Raw genomic sequence first — 18,867 nt, 5'->3', positions numbered from 1 at the left:
TCAAGACTATTGGGCATAGTCCCACCATTTTCCATAATGTGATATTTGTGTCATGGTCAATACCGCGTTCAAGACGTTTGGGCATAGTCCCACCATTTTCTTTTATGGAAAATGGTTTCAGCTGCAACCCTATCAAAATAAGTAAGCTCCACCTCATAATCCATACAAATTTACAATTTAAGTGTTAAAAAACATTTAAATCGATCATCTCAGCTTGAACATTATAGTTGTATAAAAACATTAGGATTTCAAATTCTAAAAATAGTATATATTATGACAAATCTTCTAGAGCATCCATTTCGTCCTAAAAAAATAACTGTTTATAGATCCATAAGATCTGTACCATTTTTTTAATTTCAAATTTTATAGTCGGTATTAGAAATTAATTTTAGAGCCATCATAAAGATTTTCCATATTAAAAGTGCTTTCTAAATGACAATTTGAGGTGAGGCTTTATTTTGTTTTCATAAAGCCTAGACCCTATAAAAACTTCATCCGTGTTTTATTCTTTGTCCCCCACTTTGAATTCCGCGTCATTGAATGTAGGCACGAAATCCTTCGCATTTTGCCAAATTTTTGCTCTCGACACACGGTTTCCATAGAAACTTCATCCTTCTTTCATTCTTTGATTCTTTGTGACCACTTCCAATTCCTCGTCCTTAAGCAGGTCCCTCTCTCTCTCCCAAGGCAAGCACAAAGAGATTTTTTTAGTTTTCCAAAAGTTCCACGTTTGACTCATGGTTTCTATCTAAAAGTTCGTAAAACAATCTTCAAACAAAGATCTTGTTCGTTTGTTAAAGGGAAAAAGTTTATATATAGTCGAGGCTCTAAACAATCAAATTAGAGCCCACCTCAAAAAATTTACTAAAAGAGTTTGTTTTGATGGTCAAATATTCTCAAATTGATCATCTCGACATCAAGAAACATGGACATGAGAAAAAATGGATTTCAAATTTTGAAAATAATGCATCTTGTAAAGTAATTTTGGACCGTCAATTTTCAAGATTTTCGAGTTTTCAAATATTTGCTCCAACTACACTATTTTTAAAGCTTTAAATTTTATAATTAGAGATGAAACTATATTTTAAGGCTATCACAAAGATTTCCAATATTGAAACTACATTTCTCGATACTATTTGAAGGTGGACTCTACTTTGATTGTTTAGAGTAGGAACTTAATCTTTCAAATATCTACTCAAACTATACTATTTTTAGGTGAGCTGGTCATGTGTAGCATCGGCCAAATACAACACATGTTAGGAGGTGCGAGTTAGTTCATGTAAAATGACTGAAAAGGGGAAGGGATAGGTCCAAACGGACGTAGTTGGAAGTAATCTTAAAAGATATGGGGACTTATGGCCTCATCGAGGATATGACCTTTAATAGAGCAGAATGAAGAACCAAAATTCATGTAATTGATCCCAATTAATTGAGAAAATGTTAAAATTATGATGATGATGATGATGATTATGAGAAAGGGTATGACATCATCGACAAGGGGTGGGACATCACCCACAATGAGCACAATAAATATAAATATATAATATTATATTATAGCAATATTATAATATATTAAATCATATTAATAATGCTAATATTATGTATTTATGTAATGTATAATGGATAGAGATCAACAAAAATGTTTTGAAAGATTAAGTTCCTACTCTAAACAATCAAAGTAGAGTCCACCTTCAAATAATGTCGAGAAATGTAGTTTCAATAATGGAAATCTTTGTGATAGCCTTAAAATATAGTTTCATCTCTAATTATAAAATTTAAAGCTTTAAAAATAGTGTAGTTGGAGCAGATATTTGAAAACTTGAAAATCTTGAAAATTGACGATCCAAAAATGCTTTACAAGATGTACTATTTTCAAAATTTGAAATCCATTTTTTCTCATGTCCATGCTTCTTGATGTCGAGATGATCAATTTGAGGATATTTGACTACCAAAACAAACTCTTTTAGTAAATTTTTTGAGGTGGGCTCTAATTTGATTGTTTAGAGCCTCGACTTTATATAAAATTTTTCCTTTTAACAAAGGAACAAGATCTTTGTTAGGAGATTGTTTTACTTAGAAACAATGAGTCAAACGCGGAACTTTTGGAAAAGTAAAAAAATTTCTTTGTGCTTGTCTTCGGAGAGAGAGAGGGACTTGCTTAATGACGAGGAATTGGAAGTGGTCACAAAGAATCAAAGAATGAAAGAAGGATGAAGTTTCTATGGAATCCGTGTGTCGAAAGCAAAAATTTGAAAAAATGTGAAGGATTTCACTTTCAATGACGAGGAATTCAAAGTGGGGGCAAAGAACAGAAGTTTTTATAGAGTGTAGGCTTTATGAAAACAAAATAAAGCCTCACCTCAAATTGTCATTCAGAAAGCATTTTTAATATGAAAAATCTTCATGATGGCTCTAAAATTAATATCGATCACAGACTGTAAAATTTGAAACTAAAAAAATGGTACAGATCTTATGGATCTATAAACAGTTATTTTTTTAGGACGAAATTGATGCTCTAAATGATTTGTTGCAATATACACTATTTTTAGGATTTGAAATCCTAATGTTTTTATACAACTATAATGTTCAAGCTGAGATGATCGATTTAGATGTTTTTCAACACTTAAAATGTAAATTTTTATGAGTTATGAGGGGGGGCTTACTTATTTTGATAGGGCTGCAGCCCTATGAAACCATTTTCCATAAAAGAAAATGGTGGGACTATGCCCAAACGTCTTGAACGCGGTATTTACCATTACACAAATATCACATTCATATAAAACATTTTTGGAAGTCTTAGAGAGAGAAAGAGATGGGTTTGAACTGAACAAACACACGAAATGCCCATGTTCATGGCCCTATTTCGGGTTGGGGACTGGCTGGGCCTTGGCCGGGCAAGCCGTGGCCCTAGCCACTTTACGACCAGCCTGGCCCAAATCGGCCAAAGAGGTCCTAGTTCATTTTGCAGCCTTTGCTCCGGGAGCCCAACCGGGCCAAATACAATAAAAGTAAATAAGGGAAAAGAATAAGCCAAAAGACATACCTAATGGGGTCAGCCCTGTTGCGGATCAAGCCCAGGCCCGGTCCAGCCCTGTTCAGCCCACATTTTGTAGCCCATGCTGCAGCCAACCAACCCATGGCCAGCCCGAGCCTCCTTGCGAGCGAATTATCGTGACACGGCCGTCACCCGGAGACAGTTTGAATCTCTAATCAAAATCGGAAATACAAACAAAAGGGATTCCACAACCCACATGATGTTTTTAATTTTTTTTTTTTTTTTGACAATAATATTTTATATTATTATATCAAACGGACTATTACAAAACGAAAATTGTTTCATATGGGCTGGACCGCATTTCTGCATATACGGTCCAGAAAGTGTAAAGCATCCATCTTAAAGATGGATGCAATTAGGTGTTCCATTTAAAAAAAATGAAAAATAATAGTCCAAATATTTTCTTACTTGAATTATTATTGTAGTTGTTAAAATTTATTTACTTTTTCATATTCATGATCTCCATGTTAGAGATTACATGTCCTTAAAAATTGAGTCTTAAAATCCATCTCAAAAATAGATTTATTAAGAAGCCTGCATTTCTACGGGCATGACAGCATAGAAACCGGGTTCATTACAAAATGCATAACATGCTTACAACCAAGATTGCAAACTGACTAGAGAATCTAAAGCAACTTCTTTTTTTGGCTAAATCGTTAGCAATAGCATTCGCCTCTCTATAAACATAGTGAAAATTCACAATGCCATCTTCTAATAGCTCCAAAATTTGCAACTACCTAGACCTTAGGCACCGTAGAGGTCTGAAAAACCTACTACACCAATTGATAACATTGGCGGAATCCCCTTCTATAATCAAAGAATTCCCCAGACTTTTGTCCATCTAAATAATTAAACCTTGAAGAAGTGCTGCCAATTCAGCATAAATAGTAGCAGCCACACCACAAGGGGCAACTTAACAAAAGATCACAGCATCACAACAAACACCCCAAATCCTAGTCCTACGTTGGTTCCCCTAAGAAGAACCATCAAAATTGAGTTTCAAGCACTCAACAACTGACATTTTTTATCTTTCTTTCTCTATACTTTGTCTGGTGTACTTTCATTATTTAATAGAAAATAGTTTGACAGTGCAACAACCCTATCAAAATAAAGTAAAAGAAAATTGTTTCATGTGGGCTGGACCGTATGACTGCATATGCGGTCAAAAAAGTGTAAAACATCCATCTTAAAGATGTACGCAAGTAGTTGTTCCATCTAAAAACAATGGAAACTAACAGTCTAAATGTTTTTCTATTAGAATTATTATTTCTAGTTTTTTAAAATTTACTTATTTTTCATATTCATGATTTTCATGTTAGAGATTACATGTCCTAAAAAGTTAAATCCAAAAATCTATATAAAAAATAGATTTATTAATAGGCCCGCATTTCTGTATATGGGGGCTTGGCTGCATGGAAACCGGGTCCATAAGTAAAACCTTAAGCGCATAGTGCGGCATCCCCGTGAGGCCCAAGGCATCGACCTTCAAGCAAGAACAAAACTGCAGTAAAAAATTATTCTTCAATTTAAATTTTTAAAATAATCGTTTTTTTCATATTAGCGTTCCTCATACTAGAGATTATATGTTCCTCAAAATTTAAATTAAAAAAATCATCTAAAAAATAGATCACATCTAAATACGAGTCGGTCAACTGAAGCAAGGGAAAAGTTTTATATCGAGCCGAGGCCCTAAACAATCAAATTAGATCCTACCTCAAAATGTTTACTAGAAGAGGTTGTTTTGATTCCTAAATATCATCAAATTAATTATCTCGACATCAAGATGGATGGTGAGAAAAAATATGGATTTTAAGTTTTGAAAATAATGCATCTTGTAACGCATTTTTTGACTGTCAATTTTCAAGATTTTCATAGATCGCTCAATCTACATTATTTTTGAAGCTTTAAATTTTATAATTAAAGATGAAAATATATTTTAAGACTATCACAAAGATTTTTAGTATTGAAATCACATTTCTCGATAATATTTGAAGGTATGCTCTATTTGATTGTTTAGAGCCTCGGCTATATACAAACCGCACGCCTGATGTAAACCATATCCGTTATAATGCAAGTGGACATGTTGATTAATTAACTGTAAGAACACGGTTTCTATGAATGAGATTGTGTTCCATTGCTTTGAGATGCTTTTCCTATTGGATATGGTGTTTTTTGACCAAAAATTAGTAAATGAACAATTATTCAATGGCTTAAGGATAAAGGGACCCTTCATATGTATATATATATAAAAACTTCTAGATCTACAATTAACTCCCTTTAGTGGTTCTTGGTTCTTCTGTCTCTCATCCCCTCAGGCATTTAATCACTTTGAGCGCATGGTATGGTCTACATTATTTTTTTCATTTTAAGCATATGGTATGGTCTAGAATTATTTTTTATTTTTTGTAGTTTGATACTAGGTATCAACTTGAGATCTAAACATTAGCTTTTAACCAATCAAGCCCAAGCCCAATTCCTATGGTATGGATTTTCTTGTTTATGCTTTCTTATAGTCATAGTTTACTTTCCATGAAATGGAAAAATTACACACTTTTTATTGTCTGATGAAGTTGGATTCCTAGCAAGGGCGGTGAGGCTGCTCTTCCAAAATTCATTCACGGAGATGGTTTTTTGATGTAAAAGTTTATAGGTCTATCATCTCGACCACTACTATTATGAATTTGAAAAAAATAAAATAAAATTTAAACTTTTAAAATAGTATATCCTGTATTCTTTTTGGACTGATCATTTCAATTCCTCAGATATGGTAATATCCATGATCTCTTTAGAGGTTTGCATGCATGAATTTGAAGTAGAAATGGATATGCAGTGATTCATAATGTATTTAGAATTGTGAAGCACTTGAAAACAGGGAAAGACACTCAAGAGAGGTCTAGCATCAGCTATAATTTGCAGCTGGCATTTGTGGGTAAATTATTTTTTTTTCTAGAATTTGTGGATGGATTATTGTAGAAAACTGTCCTTAGCTTTTAGAATTTGTGTGAGCACTACTTCGCATCTAAATCTGTTGTTGATTTTTTTTCTAATCTTTCTTCGTTTCACTAGATATCTATATTATGGAGTAGATAACTTCATAAATTTAGGGCTTGATAACTGGATGTAAATATCCCCTTAAAATTGAGAGTTCTTTTTTTGTTGGGAAGAAAGAAATTATTTAAAAAAATTCTGAGTATATATATTTGATAACTTGATAGAATGTTAAGGAAGTTTTACGTACCAATGACAACATGTTGAAATATAAAGTCATATTTATTTAAATATTATTTAAATATTATTATATAATATATTGTATTATCTTTGTTAAAAAAAATTGTATTATAAATATCTATTACATACATAAAATTTATTATACAACAAAATATATTATATGTTATATTATGTAATATATTATATTATATTAAATAAATATATATATATATTATATATCTTCTATATGTAAAGTATTAAGGAGTTGGTGCCAACTTGGAGATCAATAAATGTTTATCACGTTTAGGACTTGCTCACGTGTGTGCCAACCTTTTCTTGCTTTATGTTGGTTTGGGTAGCATATTAAAATGGGAAAATATGTTGCGTTAAGTTCAAGAAATAGCATCCATAAACATAATCACTTTAAAATTCCATTTCTATTCTTTTAAACCTAAAATTCAAATATTTAATTTTGAATATTGATATAGTCATATATACCTAAATTTTATAATAGTAAACAGCTATTAAGTAAGTCTATTTATGTGGATCAAGAACACAATCTGTTCCTAACGGACTATATTAGACAATATTTGCATTCCCAAAGTCGTGTCAACAGCATGTTGATTAAATGCTAAAAGTACATTACTTCTTACGAAATAGCGAAAATTATTTTTCAAAAAATGATATATATTATTATGAGAAATGATCCTATAGGCTCTTTCCACCTATGCGTGGACCTCAAATAATCACCATTAAATTTAACATAGATTTATAGAAAAGTCAAACCACACACCCATGTGATAACTTTTATAGAGATTCGTGCCAACTTTAATGGTGATCTTTTGGGGTTATATACATATGGGTGGGAGAAGGTCCTATAGGATCATTACTCTATTAATGAGCATCAATAGGTGAAATTGTAGTTCGCGTTTATATTTATGGGGTTTATAATTTTTTGCTAAATTTTTCAGATCTTAATTTATTTTAATAAATTGTTTTCTATAAAATCAAATTTCTTAAAACTAACAAACTCTATTTTGATTTATTTAAGTTAAAGTAACATATAAATATATTTAAATTTTTATTTATATGTAAGTTTTAATATTTATAAATCATAACTTATAAATATTTGATTTGTTTTTTACAAGTTAAAAATTATAATGTATTATTAGAACAAACTCTTAAGAACTTGATTAATAATTCTACTTGATTATAAAAATATAAAATTAATTACAGATAAACCTATTATATAGTCTAATAAGACGACAAAAAAAAAGTATTTATTTTTATTTTTATTTTATTTTTTTTGCATTCAAAGCTTTAAAGCCTCTTCGTCTGTGTGTAACATACATGCCCCTTAAACTTCGTAATGGAAAGTTTTATATTTATGTTAACTTTTTAGAATAAATTGACACAAGTTTAGCAGATGGCACGATACACTATCAACAAAAAAATAACATATTGTAATGCACTAAGACTAATTAAAGACAAACATGCAATATAGTATAGCAAGGCCAAAAAAAAGAAAAGCTCCCATTTTTGTAACTTATAGGCCATTACAAGCCCCTATAAACTCCTTAGTGAAATAATATAACCACCTCAAATAAATTTTACATTTTTTTAAAAAAATAAATTTCTCTAAATTGAGTATATAGCACAACATAGTGCCATGACAAAAATGACACATTTCATTGTCCTAAGCAGTAGTTTACTTAAGATTAATAAAAACACATAAATCATGAAGATGATGGTTTAGGGAGGTAGTTTACTTAAGATTAATATAAAACCCCACATTTTAATAAAATTTGCCTGCAAGTAAATAAGCTATTCATTGTTTGGTGACTAATTCATAGATATAGGATAGTTACAAACTACTTTAAAAGATCTAGGACTACATATATTTTTAAGAATAGAAATGGATTTTTCATAACACATTCAGTCTACAAAATTCGATTAATTTGCTTTGAAGGATAACATAGAGCATGGTTAGAGATAGAAATGATATGTTCAAAGAAAAAAAATGAAAAGACAATAATATTGTAGTTCAAAAACATAGCGGCAGAACGAGAAGATAAAGAGACAAAGGACATGGTTAGACATAAAGGACTCAGATAAATGATATGGTCAGGATGTTGTCAGCTAGAGAAAATACATGATTAGAGGATTCCTTAATATAGATTGAACTCAAATCACGTGTGGAGCACGTGCACTCCACTAGTAACAGTATAAAACAAATATATGGTAATAATTTAAATATAAATATATTATACTATAATATATAACATCGTGTTTTATATTTATTTTAATATATAATAAAATATATTATATTACATAATATATAGTATATAATATATAATATAACATAATATAATACATAGTATAGTATATTTTATATTTATTTTATTATATAATGTATAATATACAATATACAATATACAATATATAATAAAATATATTATATACATAAATATACATACTATATATAATAAATATATATATTAATAATCATTAATATATATTTATATTAAATATATTAATATAAATATCTATTAATGATTATTTATATTAATATATTTAAATATATTAATAATTTATATAATTATATTACATAGATATATATACTATTTAATAAAAATATATTAATAATTTAAATATAAAGATAATAATATATATAATAATCTATATAATAATATATATAATAATATAATAATATATATATATATATATATGTATATATATATATATATATATATATATATATATATATATAATACAATATAATATATATTGTATTTCTATTAATATATATTTTTATTACATATTATTATAAATATCTATTGTATAAATAAAATAAATTATGTAAATTAATAATATAAATATAAATATAATATAAGTGGGGAGGCAGAATAGGGTTTGAGGAACCGATTTCCTATTTTAAGTTCTATCATATTAGATGGAACATGTTTTCTTAAGCACAAGGGAATAAGGAAGTTCTAGGTGGGACTTCTTTATTGTATAAGTTTCGTGCATCAAACATGGAACTTGTACAATAATGGAGAAGTTCTTTTTTCCTCCCCTAACTTCTTGTTATCAAACAACCCTAATGTACTTTCCTACTTTTTCACTTTGTTTGTCATTTCTTGTGGCCTATAGTTATCAATATTGGAGCCGACCAGTAGAGCTGACTAGTTAGACTATTGCTTGGTTGTTTGGTTGATCTACTCCAAAGCAAAAATTAGGTTGGTAAAAAACTGGTCAAACCGATATTTCTATCAATTTGGCTAATTGCACCGTTCAATTTTAACCAGTTAAATAAAGTTAGATAACAATTTTGCTAAATTCAATCCAACCAGTTTGACAAACAATCAAACTGGCTTTGACTAGACCCCTTCTAGTTTTGGTAGCTTGTCCATAACACTTACTCTCAACCCTTTCTTTTTTTTTAATAGTTGTAAAACATGAAACATATTACAAGGGGAAAAAATTTATATAGAGTAGAGGCTCTAAAAAATCAGATTAGTGCCCACATAAAAAAATTCACTAGAAGTGGCAGTTTTGATGCTCAAATATCCTCGAATTGATCATCTCAACATCAAGATGCATGGACATGAGAAAAAATTAGATTTCAAATTTTGGAAATAGCGCATCTTGTAATGCATTTTTGGACCATCAATTTTCAAGATTTTCAAGTTTTCATAGATTTGCTCAATCTACACTATATTTTAACCTTTAGATTTTATAACTAAAGATGAAAATATATTTTAAGGTAATCACAAAGATTTTAAGTATTGAAATCACATTTCTCGACAGTATTTGAAGGTGCACTTTACTTTGATTGTTTAGAGCCTCGGCTCTATACAAATTGCACCCTTAAAAGAATTGACAAAACTTATTTAGCTTGTCAATATTAAATGGTTCAATCAATTAGAAATTAAATTGAGCTTTTACTTTGGACTAGACCAGCACAAGGACGGGCCAACAGTCTACCTAGTCGAACTAGCTAGGCCAATCTTCATAGCTATTACTAAAACATTCGGAAAAGAGCAATTGGCTAGCCCAGCGTTTTAAAAAACGCCGCCCGGTTCGACTCGGAAATAGTGAAAAAGGAACCGGATCGCCCAAAAATCGGAAATCGTCCGGTTCTAGAGAGAACCGGACGATTCTGTATAGTGAATCACCGATTCACTGTACGGAATCGGCGAGTCCGAACAGTGAATCGCGATTCCGTACGGAATTTTTTTTTTTTTTTTTTTTTTTTTTTCGGTAATCCATGATAGATTTTTTTGTAATCCATGATCGAATTTTTTGGTTTTTTGTAACCCATAATAGAATTTTTTGTAATCCATGATCGAAATGTTTGTTTTCTTTTCTTGTAATCCATGATCGATTTTTTTGTTTTTTTTTTTTTTTTTGTAACCCATGATAGAATTTTTTGTAATCCATGATCGAATGTTTTGTAATATATGATCGAAATGTTTGTTTTTTTTTTGTAATCCATGATCGAAATGTTTGTTTGTTTTTTTTTAATCCATGATTGAATTTTTTGTTTTTTGCTTTTTTTGTAACCCATGATAGAGTTTTTTGTAATCCATGATTGAATTTTTTGTAATCCACGATTGAATTTTTTGTTTTTTTTGTTTGTTTTTTTTTGTAATCCATGATCGAATTTTATGTAATCCATGATCGAATTTTATGTAATCCATGATCGAATTTTATGTAATCCATGATTGAATTTTTTGAAAATTTGTGATTTTTTTTGTTTAATCCATGATCGAATTTTTTTTTTGTAATCGATGATAGAATTTTTTGAAAATTTGTGATTTCTTTTTTAATCCATGATCGATTTTTTTGAAAATTTGTTTTTTTTTTTTTTTTAATCCATATTATTCAAAGAGAAAACGAGAGAGATGATGATTTTGAGGCCACCCTATCCCAGCCATATTATTCACATATCGAGTCCCAACAGCAACAGTGTAGGGATGAGCACGAAATACTGTAAATTAAATGCTGAATGGCGGTTCATGCAGGGAAAGAACATATTAATATTCGCATATTCATTAAAAAACGTGAAAATTCTTAATGGAGTACCCTCATTTTTTATTGAATTCCTAAAAACCAATATTTATAATGAATTTTAATAATTTTTTCGGATTTTTTTGAAGCTTTATTCTGACCGATTCACCCGATTCCGATCCGGATCGCCGATTCGCCGATCCGAATCGGTTTTTGAAAAGCCCTATCCGGGTCACCGATCCGGTTTTTAAACCATTGGGCTAGCCTATGTAGCATTAAGGATGTTTTAAGCTAAGAGCTTGTTTGGAAGGTGTGATTGAGGCACCTCGTACATGATGGGATAAAAACTTGTATCCAAAGTCACACCACTCTTCCTGCAAGTGGGTTTCATGTATAACATTCCCAATATAATTTTTTTGAGAACAAAGACAACGTATACTAGGAATGTTATACATGAAACCGATAAAGCACTACTTGTTGAATGTCGAATAATGCGAGAGTTTATAAATCAAGCTTCATTTAGTCGGCTTGGGCTTGAGATTCAGGCCTTGGTTGAGGCGAGTAACTCGGGTGAGTCTTATGGACTCATCCAAATAGTGTACAAGCTCAAAAACAAGACTGAACCTCCATTAAATCAATTCCAACATGCCTAATCCCTCATGCAGATTATGACCACAAGCCCTGCAATAAAATTGTCAAAGGGGCATACTACGTAGGGGTGACGACGGGTTTGGGTCCATGTCAAATTGGGTCCAGCTAGACCCGAACTCAAACCCAAATAGTATTCAGGTCCAAGTTTTGGACTTGAACCTGATGAGAGTTGGACTGTTGGACCCATACCCATACCCATCAGGTCTCGAGTCAATCTCGTCTGGTCCCGGGACTGATTGCATGCGTTGCCACCCTCACTATGAGCTTCGTTTTGTTTTTTTTTTTTTGTCCTTTTTTTTCATCATATACCCATATTATTGACAACAAGGTGACAATCACCCACCATTAGATTTCATGTTATTTGATTTGTCGTTTAATATCTAAAGAAAACTACGAGTTGTTATTGTATAAAATCCTTGATATACCTAAACAAATAGGGCTTGAAGTATTTTACCTCCAATAGTTTATAGGTGCAGATCGGATCTAACAGGATCCAGACTCGACTCACCGGGTCCAAATGTTGGACCCATACCCAGACTTGTGTCGGGTATACCCGACGGGTCCTGGGTTGGGTCCAGGTCCATTGCCACCCGTAATACCACGACATTGTCAATTATTCAAATTTTGTCTAAAAATTATCGATGTGGTTTAGGAATGAGAGAGAGAGAAAGAGAACCCTACAACTTCTGACTAATTTCCCTAAGAATTTTGAGTGAATGAGAATACTGAAACCACTTCAATGTGAATGGAAAGATGACGATGCTTCAATGGGAATTCACACAGTAAAAGTGGTTTCTTTGCACCGCTTTGGGTTTTCTTTGCCTCAGCCGATTGACTCGTACGAGTGAGGCCGAGTTTTTCTAAGTTATATGTACAATTCAGGGAAATTAAAAAAATAAAAGAATTCCAAAAAAATTTAAATATGTTGACTGATCTATCTTTTGTCTGTATAATTTGTATATTTTTGACAAAGATTGATGAGCGTTTTTTTTGGCATAAATCTATAGTTTTATAAAATGTTTGAAAAATAGCCGATCCAGATTGAAATCACCCGATCCAGATAGTATATCGTCCAAAGCGATTTGGATCCACAAGAACTAGGTTTTTTACATTATTTTAATATATATATATTTTTTTTATATAAATTCCTTACACCACCACCACCATTTACATTATTTTATTTAAAACTTCTTCCACGTATTAGCAAGCAACTTTAAATAAAAGGTTAAGAGATAGACTATTATATGGCTATTTCAGTCTTTACTAGTTGGATGTGGGACTATTCGTGCTTGGTTTTCAAGTGTGATGGAAGACTTATTTGGACCTCATCTATAAGGGTGTGGTTTCCATAAGGTTGCAAGTTGCAACCTTAAACAATCCATTTAAGGTGCATCTCCAAATTTCATTGCAGCATATACTTTTGATGTAAAAATATTATTAAGATTATCTCAAAATCTATTTTCATTTCTAATTATAAAATTTTAAACTAAAAAAATAATTAAAATCAAGTAGATCTATAAACATATGGAAATCTTGAAAATGGATAGTCTATATAATGTGTTATAAGATGCATCACTTTTGGGACTCAAAATCCTTTCTTTTTCATAGTCATACATCTCGATCTTGAGACGATCAATTAGAGGGTTTTTCAATATTAAAACAACATTTTTCGATAGTTTTTTGAGGTGCATCCATAGTTAGTTTTTTGAGGTGCATCCGTAGTTTTACATTTTAAGGTTGTAACCTTATATAAACTTTTTCCTTTTTTGGTATAAAAGCTTAGTTGGACTAAGGCAACTAATTTCTTTTAGAAATTAAAAAAAACATTAATAATCAATTTTAATAATTTTTGAGATTTTTTTTAAGGCTTAGATCAACCGATTTAGCCGAATCCCAATCCGGATCGCCGATTCACTGATCCGGATGGGTTGTTGAGGGCCCGATCCAGGGCACCGATCCATTTTTTAAACCACTTTTATATTTTACCTTTGTTGGGTTTTTTAAATTGTCCCCAATTATAAATCTATTTTTTTTAATCTATTTTTCCAGTACTTTTTTAAATTTATTTGGGCTCCTTAAGGTTTTTATTTTATTTTATTTTGGGTTTAAAATATTTTCCTTTTTTGAACTTCGGTTTTTTTTCAATTTATTGAAGGATTTTCAGCCCTTTCCATGAGGACTCAGTCAAGTTACCCGAACAGTGGAGTACCTAGGCCGAGTCAATTTTCTGTAAATTGTTTGGCTCCAAGGATGGAATTATTGATACATACATTTATTTATTTACATTGATTTATTGCGTAAAATGTAGGGTGTGGAGGAGCATGGAAAGGTTCATAGGAAGATCATCAAAATTGGGCCATGGGGAGGCCAAGGGGGCTCACCTTGGGATGATGGTTCCTTTGATGGTGTGAGTCAGATAACGCTTGTGTATGACCGTTGCATAGACTCAATACGTGTGGAGTATGATAAGAATGGGAAATTGGTGATGGCAGAGAAGCATGGTGGTGATGGAGGAAATCATACGGCCCATGTAAGCCTATTCATTGATCCCCCTCCATTTCTCTAAGTTTTCATGCATATAGTAAAACTGAACAAGATGTCATTTTCCTTTATATTTTTGGTAATTAATAGAAACATAAATTTACATTGGGATCGGGAAAAAGATGTGGTGTTACCGCATGATCCAAATTTTGGCCCATGTTATGAATAGTTCTTACTTTTCTGCTCAAATTCTCATAATTATGGGCATCTGCATGATCCTTCAGATTTGATAGATCAAATTTGCTAAATAAAAATAGGACCATTGAAGATGTCATTATTGAACTATGTCATTATTGAACTAGGTCGGTAACATGCATGAACATTCAAATTTGTATTTTTTGATAAATAAAATACTCGTTTATGTGTATGTCTCAATGTAGGTATGTATGTATGTATGTGTGTGTATGTATACACACATCATTGAAATATTAGTATAAATATTGGGAGTAACTTTGATCAACTCATGAACCGATGGAATGGTTTTGATGGTTTCAGCCGAAAGACCCAAATTGAATGAATCTAGACCGATTTGATTGCCATAATGTTGGCATACTACTTATTTTTTAAGTTTTATAAATCAAATGGACCTGAAGCTTTGGGGCACATGTGCTCAACCTAGGTGCACTATACAAAATAAGCATAGTAACTATACACCGCTACCAACCATGAAGATTGAATCTGAATCATTAGGCTAAAGCTATACATTACAGGCTAGCAAAATCTTTTTCCATATACAAATTCTGCTTCTATACACATTGTTTCATTCTTGTAATGCAAATGCCGAGAAGTAGCTTCAACCAAGAAGAATTGCATCTCAAATCAAACTCTTTACCACACTGCAGATAAAGCTTCAATATCCAGAAGAGTTCATCACAGAAGTGAGTGGCCACTATTGTCCGGTGGTGCACGGTGGCACCCCAGTAATCCGGTCTCTGAAATTCATTACCAGCAAGAGGACTTACGGCCCCTACGGAGTGGAAGAGGGCACTCCATTCTCATTTCTCATGGATGGGGGCCTCATAGTTGGATTCAAGGGCAGGAACGGGTGGTATCTCGATGCGATCGAATTTCGACTCTCACGCCTATCTTCCTCTTCTAACTTGTTTGATGCCATACAACAAAAAATTAAGAAGATCTGGGCCTCACACAAAAGGCTCAAAAAGGCAAGTGTTGCATAGGTTCTTCTTAGGAATGCTCTATGTGTGTCTTTTTCATTTGACAATATGCAGAACTGTTATTGATATATTCAGTGTGTGTCTCCATCTTGCAATGTATCTGATACTGAGTTGTTTTAGTAAAGTTTAGCAGCATATTGATATGGTTGTTTGTTCAGTAGTCAGGGAATCGATTCTGAATCACCTCGACTGATTCAGGGTGATTCCCATTTCGTACCGGATGTAATATAAGATAAAAAAACTTCCTAAAGATGGGGGAATGCAGCGATTTTGAGATTTCTCATAACTGGATCGCCCACCCACAAGTTCTTGCAAAAAGGGGAAAATTCTGGTTCAAACTAAGCAATTTTTTTATCTTTTTGATCCTGGTGGTAACAAAGTGCGCAACATTTACTCCTGTGCCATTTTTGTTTTATGGAAGACACGAATTTGAAAACCACGCCTTCCAACGAAATGAATACCACAAGTTCCATTACAGAATGTTAAAGTGAATGCAAGTGGACATTGAGGTATCCACTTTTATTAGTGTAGCACTTATTGTAATCAAACAAAGAAGTGCTACAGTTCCAAAAGACGTTTTTTCCAAAGCCACGACTTCCAAAAATCAAACACGCCCTTAATGTCCCTTACCTGCTAGGAAAAATAATCACCAAGAAATTCTCTACTTCCTATGACCATTGAGGAAGATGGTGGGAAATTTTCGCATCCAATGTATAGTTTCATTACAAACATACCATAAAAACCCTTGTTTAAAAGTTAAAATCAATGGTCTATAATTAGTAACTTTAATTTTTTATTTTATATTTATTGTTTATATATTCATGATCTCTATGTTAGAGATTGTATATTTCTTTAAAAATTAGGTCCAAAATCAATTTCAAAAATGAATATTTGAGAGGGTACTCTTTTATACAAATGAGTCTAGGACTCATAGAAAATGTGTCCTTTTGAAAATTAAACTCAGTGGAAGGGGATCCACGAAAAGTTTAGGGCAGAGTTATGGTACATGTACTGATTAAAGAACTGAAATTTGCTAGTCCTGAGTTGGTCCTGAGGATTCAGGCAGTTTTGGACCGCTCTTCATTTTTTACAGAAAAGGAAGAACTTTAGTCTTTTGGATGATTTGGGGAAAGTTTTTAGATATATCTTTGAAGCTAAAGAAAAGATTTATAACATACTACTTATGTAAAACGTTTTAATATAAAGGCATATCTTATAAAATTATGAATATTATGAGTTATATATTTTTAAATTTTATATATTTTATGGCTGCTTTTATGCATACAGGGGGTGCTTTTTGAAAATTTCATTGTCACATCCATTCCATTTTAATGAGTTCGCTTCAATGTTGTTTTGGGCCTGAAACATAAGAGTTTGCCCAGTTTTGGGGGAAGAAGTTGGCTTATTCGGGTATGGGAATTGGACCCGAACACTATTTGGGTCCGGGTTCAGGTCCCACATTTTTCAATTTATGAAAATATATTAAAATATATTTAAATGCATAGATATTTTAATTTTGGGTTGGGTCCGGATCTAGGGCCCACATTATATTTCCAGATTTTGGTTTGGGTTTGGTGACTTCAAGTCTAGTCTAGGTCTAGCCGGACCCCGACTCGACCTGACCCAACCCATTGCCACTCCTAATTGTTGGATTGCTGGAGGACCATTGAGGAATACCCATCAATGATATAGACCATGCCAATGCCTGTTCATCAACTCAAAGACTCCAAAGGGCTCTCAAGATGATCATAAACAAAATGATTTTGTTGACTGAGAGGAGGAAGGATATTGTAATGTGGCCTCTCTGACCAGAAACACAATATAAAGCTGCATATTAGAAGAGAATTGCTAGCCACTGACAATGTTAATTATTTTTATTTTACTTTTTATTAAACTAAAAATACTCAGTACAGAAGAAGAGAAAGCATACTGGTACTTACTTGTTCCTCTTGAAGGCTTTAGGAACCAAGCTATATCGAAAATATTCAATATAAAGTAAATAGACCTAAACCAAACAAAAATACCAATTCAAGTTAAGATAAAGCAATACGTGTCAGATATATTTGATCAGATCGTCTTGTAAGCAGATAAAAGGAACCCAGCCTATATATTATCGAATACCAAAAGCTAAATCAAAAAAAAAATCTTAGTTCAAGTTAATATGAAGCAGTACATGCCTGATATATTTGATCAGATCGTCTGATAAGCAGATAAAAAGAACCAAGCTCACATATTATCTAATACCAAAAGTCAAATCCATCTCAATAGAAACCAAATATTTTCACATAAGATATAAATATATTCAACTCTAACGACACATAACACCACCATATCCGTACCTATATAGAAAAATACAGAATAAACATGCACTAATATATTTGATCTTAGAATAACCAACATTAAGAACAAAATAAAATAACAAAAGATAACCAAAGAGAACTAACCTATTCTAATGCTCCAAAGTCACATATATAGAGAGGAGATGATATAAATAAGAGGGAGAGAGTGGGTGAGAGATTTTAGGAAGGAGATAGATTTTAGGAAAGAGGGAGAGAGATATAGAGAGAGTTTGTTAGAGATGGAAAGACTTCCAAATTTTGTGAGAGATTTAAGGAAAGAGATGATAAAGAGAGAGAGGAGATGAGAGAGATAGTGTTGAGAGAGGGATGTGTGAGAGAGAAAGAGTGAGAGATTGGAGAGAGAGTAACTAAGAAGGAAACTTTCTATCTCCCTCTCTAACATACCTCTCCTCTCTCTCTTTAACTTTATAACTCACCATCTCTCTTTCTTATAGATAAAAAAAATATTCAAAACTCTCAAAATGATAGGCCCTCTCCTCTCTACAACTTTCTATCTCGTTATCTCTTTATGAGAAATGAATAGATCAAGAAAGAATTCTCAAAAAATCTATCAACATGATAAGTCATCTAATGTTTTTTATATTGCCCGTAAAATAATGGTACATGATTGAGAGAGAATGTGGACAGAGGGACATGAGAGCGAGTTAAAAAGATACAGAACGATAAATATAAATTATAACCTTCACCTTTTTTTGACAAATATTATGAGCTTATATTAAAACAATGCTTCAAGAGCATGAGATTACAAAGATTGGATCAAATCGTTAGAAACTTATAAAAATAAAAGAGAAACACCATGTTTAGCTAGCCCATCAGCAACATCATTGGCTTCACGCATGGTATAGCCGAAGCTTATTCTCAAATT

At 32.0% G+C, this 18,867-nt stretch overlaps 1 protein-coding gene across 1 annotated transcript; it reads left to right on the top strand.

Annotated features, from left to right (window-relative positions):
• Positions 1-5,326: 5,326 nt before the first annotated feature.
• Positions 5,327-15,777, top strand: LOC18443665 (jacalin-related lectin 19). Its single transcript, XM_011628556.3, has 3 exons — positions 5,327-5,394; positions 14,235-14,456; positions 15,310-15,777. Exons 1-3 carry the CDS (start codon positions 5,392-5,394, stop codon positions 15,643-15,645), a joined length of 561 nt encoding a protein of 186 aa, XP_011626858.1. The 5' UTR covers positions 5,327-5,391; the 3' UTR covers positions 15,646-15,777.
• The last annotated feature ends 3,090 nt before the right edge of the window (positions 15,778-18,867 follow it).

This window comes from Amborella trichopoda, chromosome 5 (assembly GCF_054954075.1).
Source record: "Amborella trichopoda isolate Santa Cruz 75 chromosome 5, AtrichopodaSantaCruz75HAP2 v2.0, whole genome shotgun sequence".
NCBI classification, from domain to species: domain Eukaryota; kingdom Viridiplantae; phylum Streptophyta; class Magnoliopsida; order Amborellales; family Amborellaceae; genus Amborella; species Amborella trichopoda.
The sequence above is the reverse complement of the archived record's forward strand: the minus strand, read 5'-3'. Positions and strand labels throughout refer to the sequence as shown.

Bases quoted from the DNA above. Each gene is read 5' to 3' on its own strand.
- LOC18443665 (XM_011628556.3), top strand. The intron at 14,457-15,309 runs GTAAGCCTATTC...ACCACACTGCAG, and splicing joins GAGGAAATCATACGGCCCAT to ATAAAGCTTCAATATCCAGA.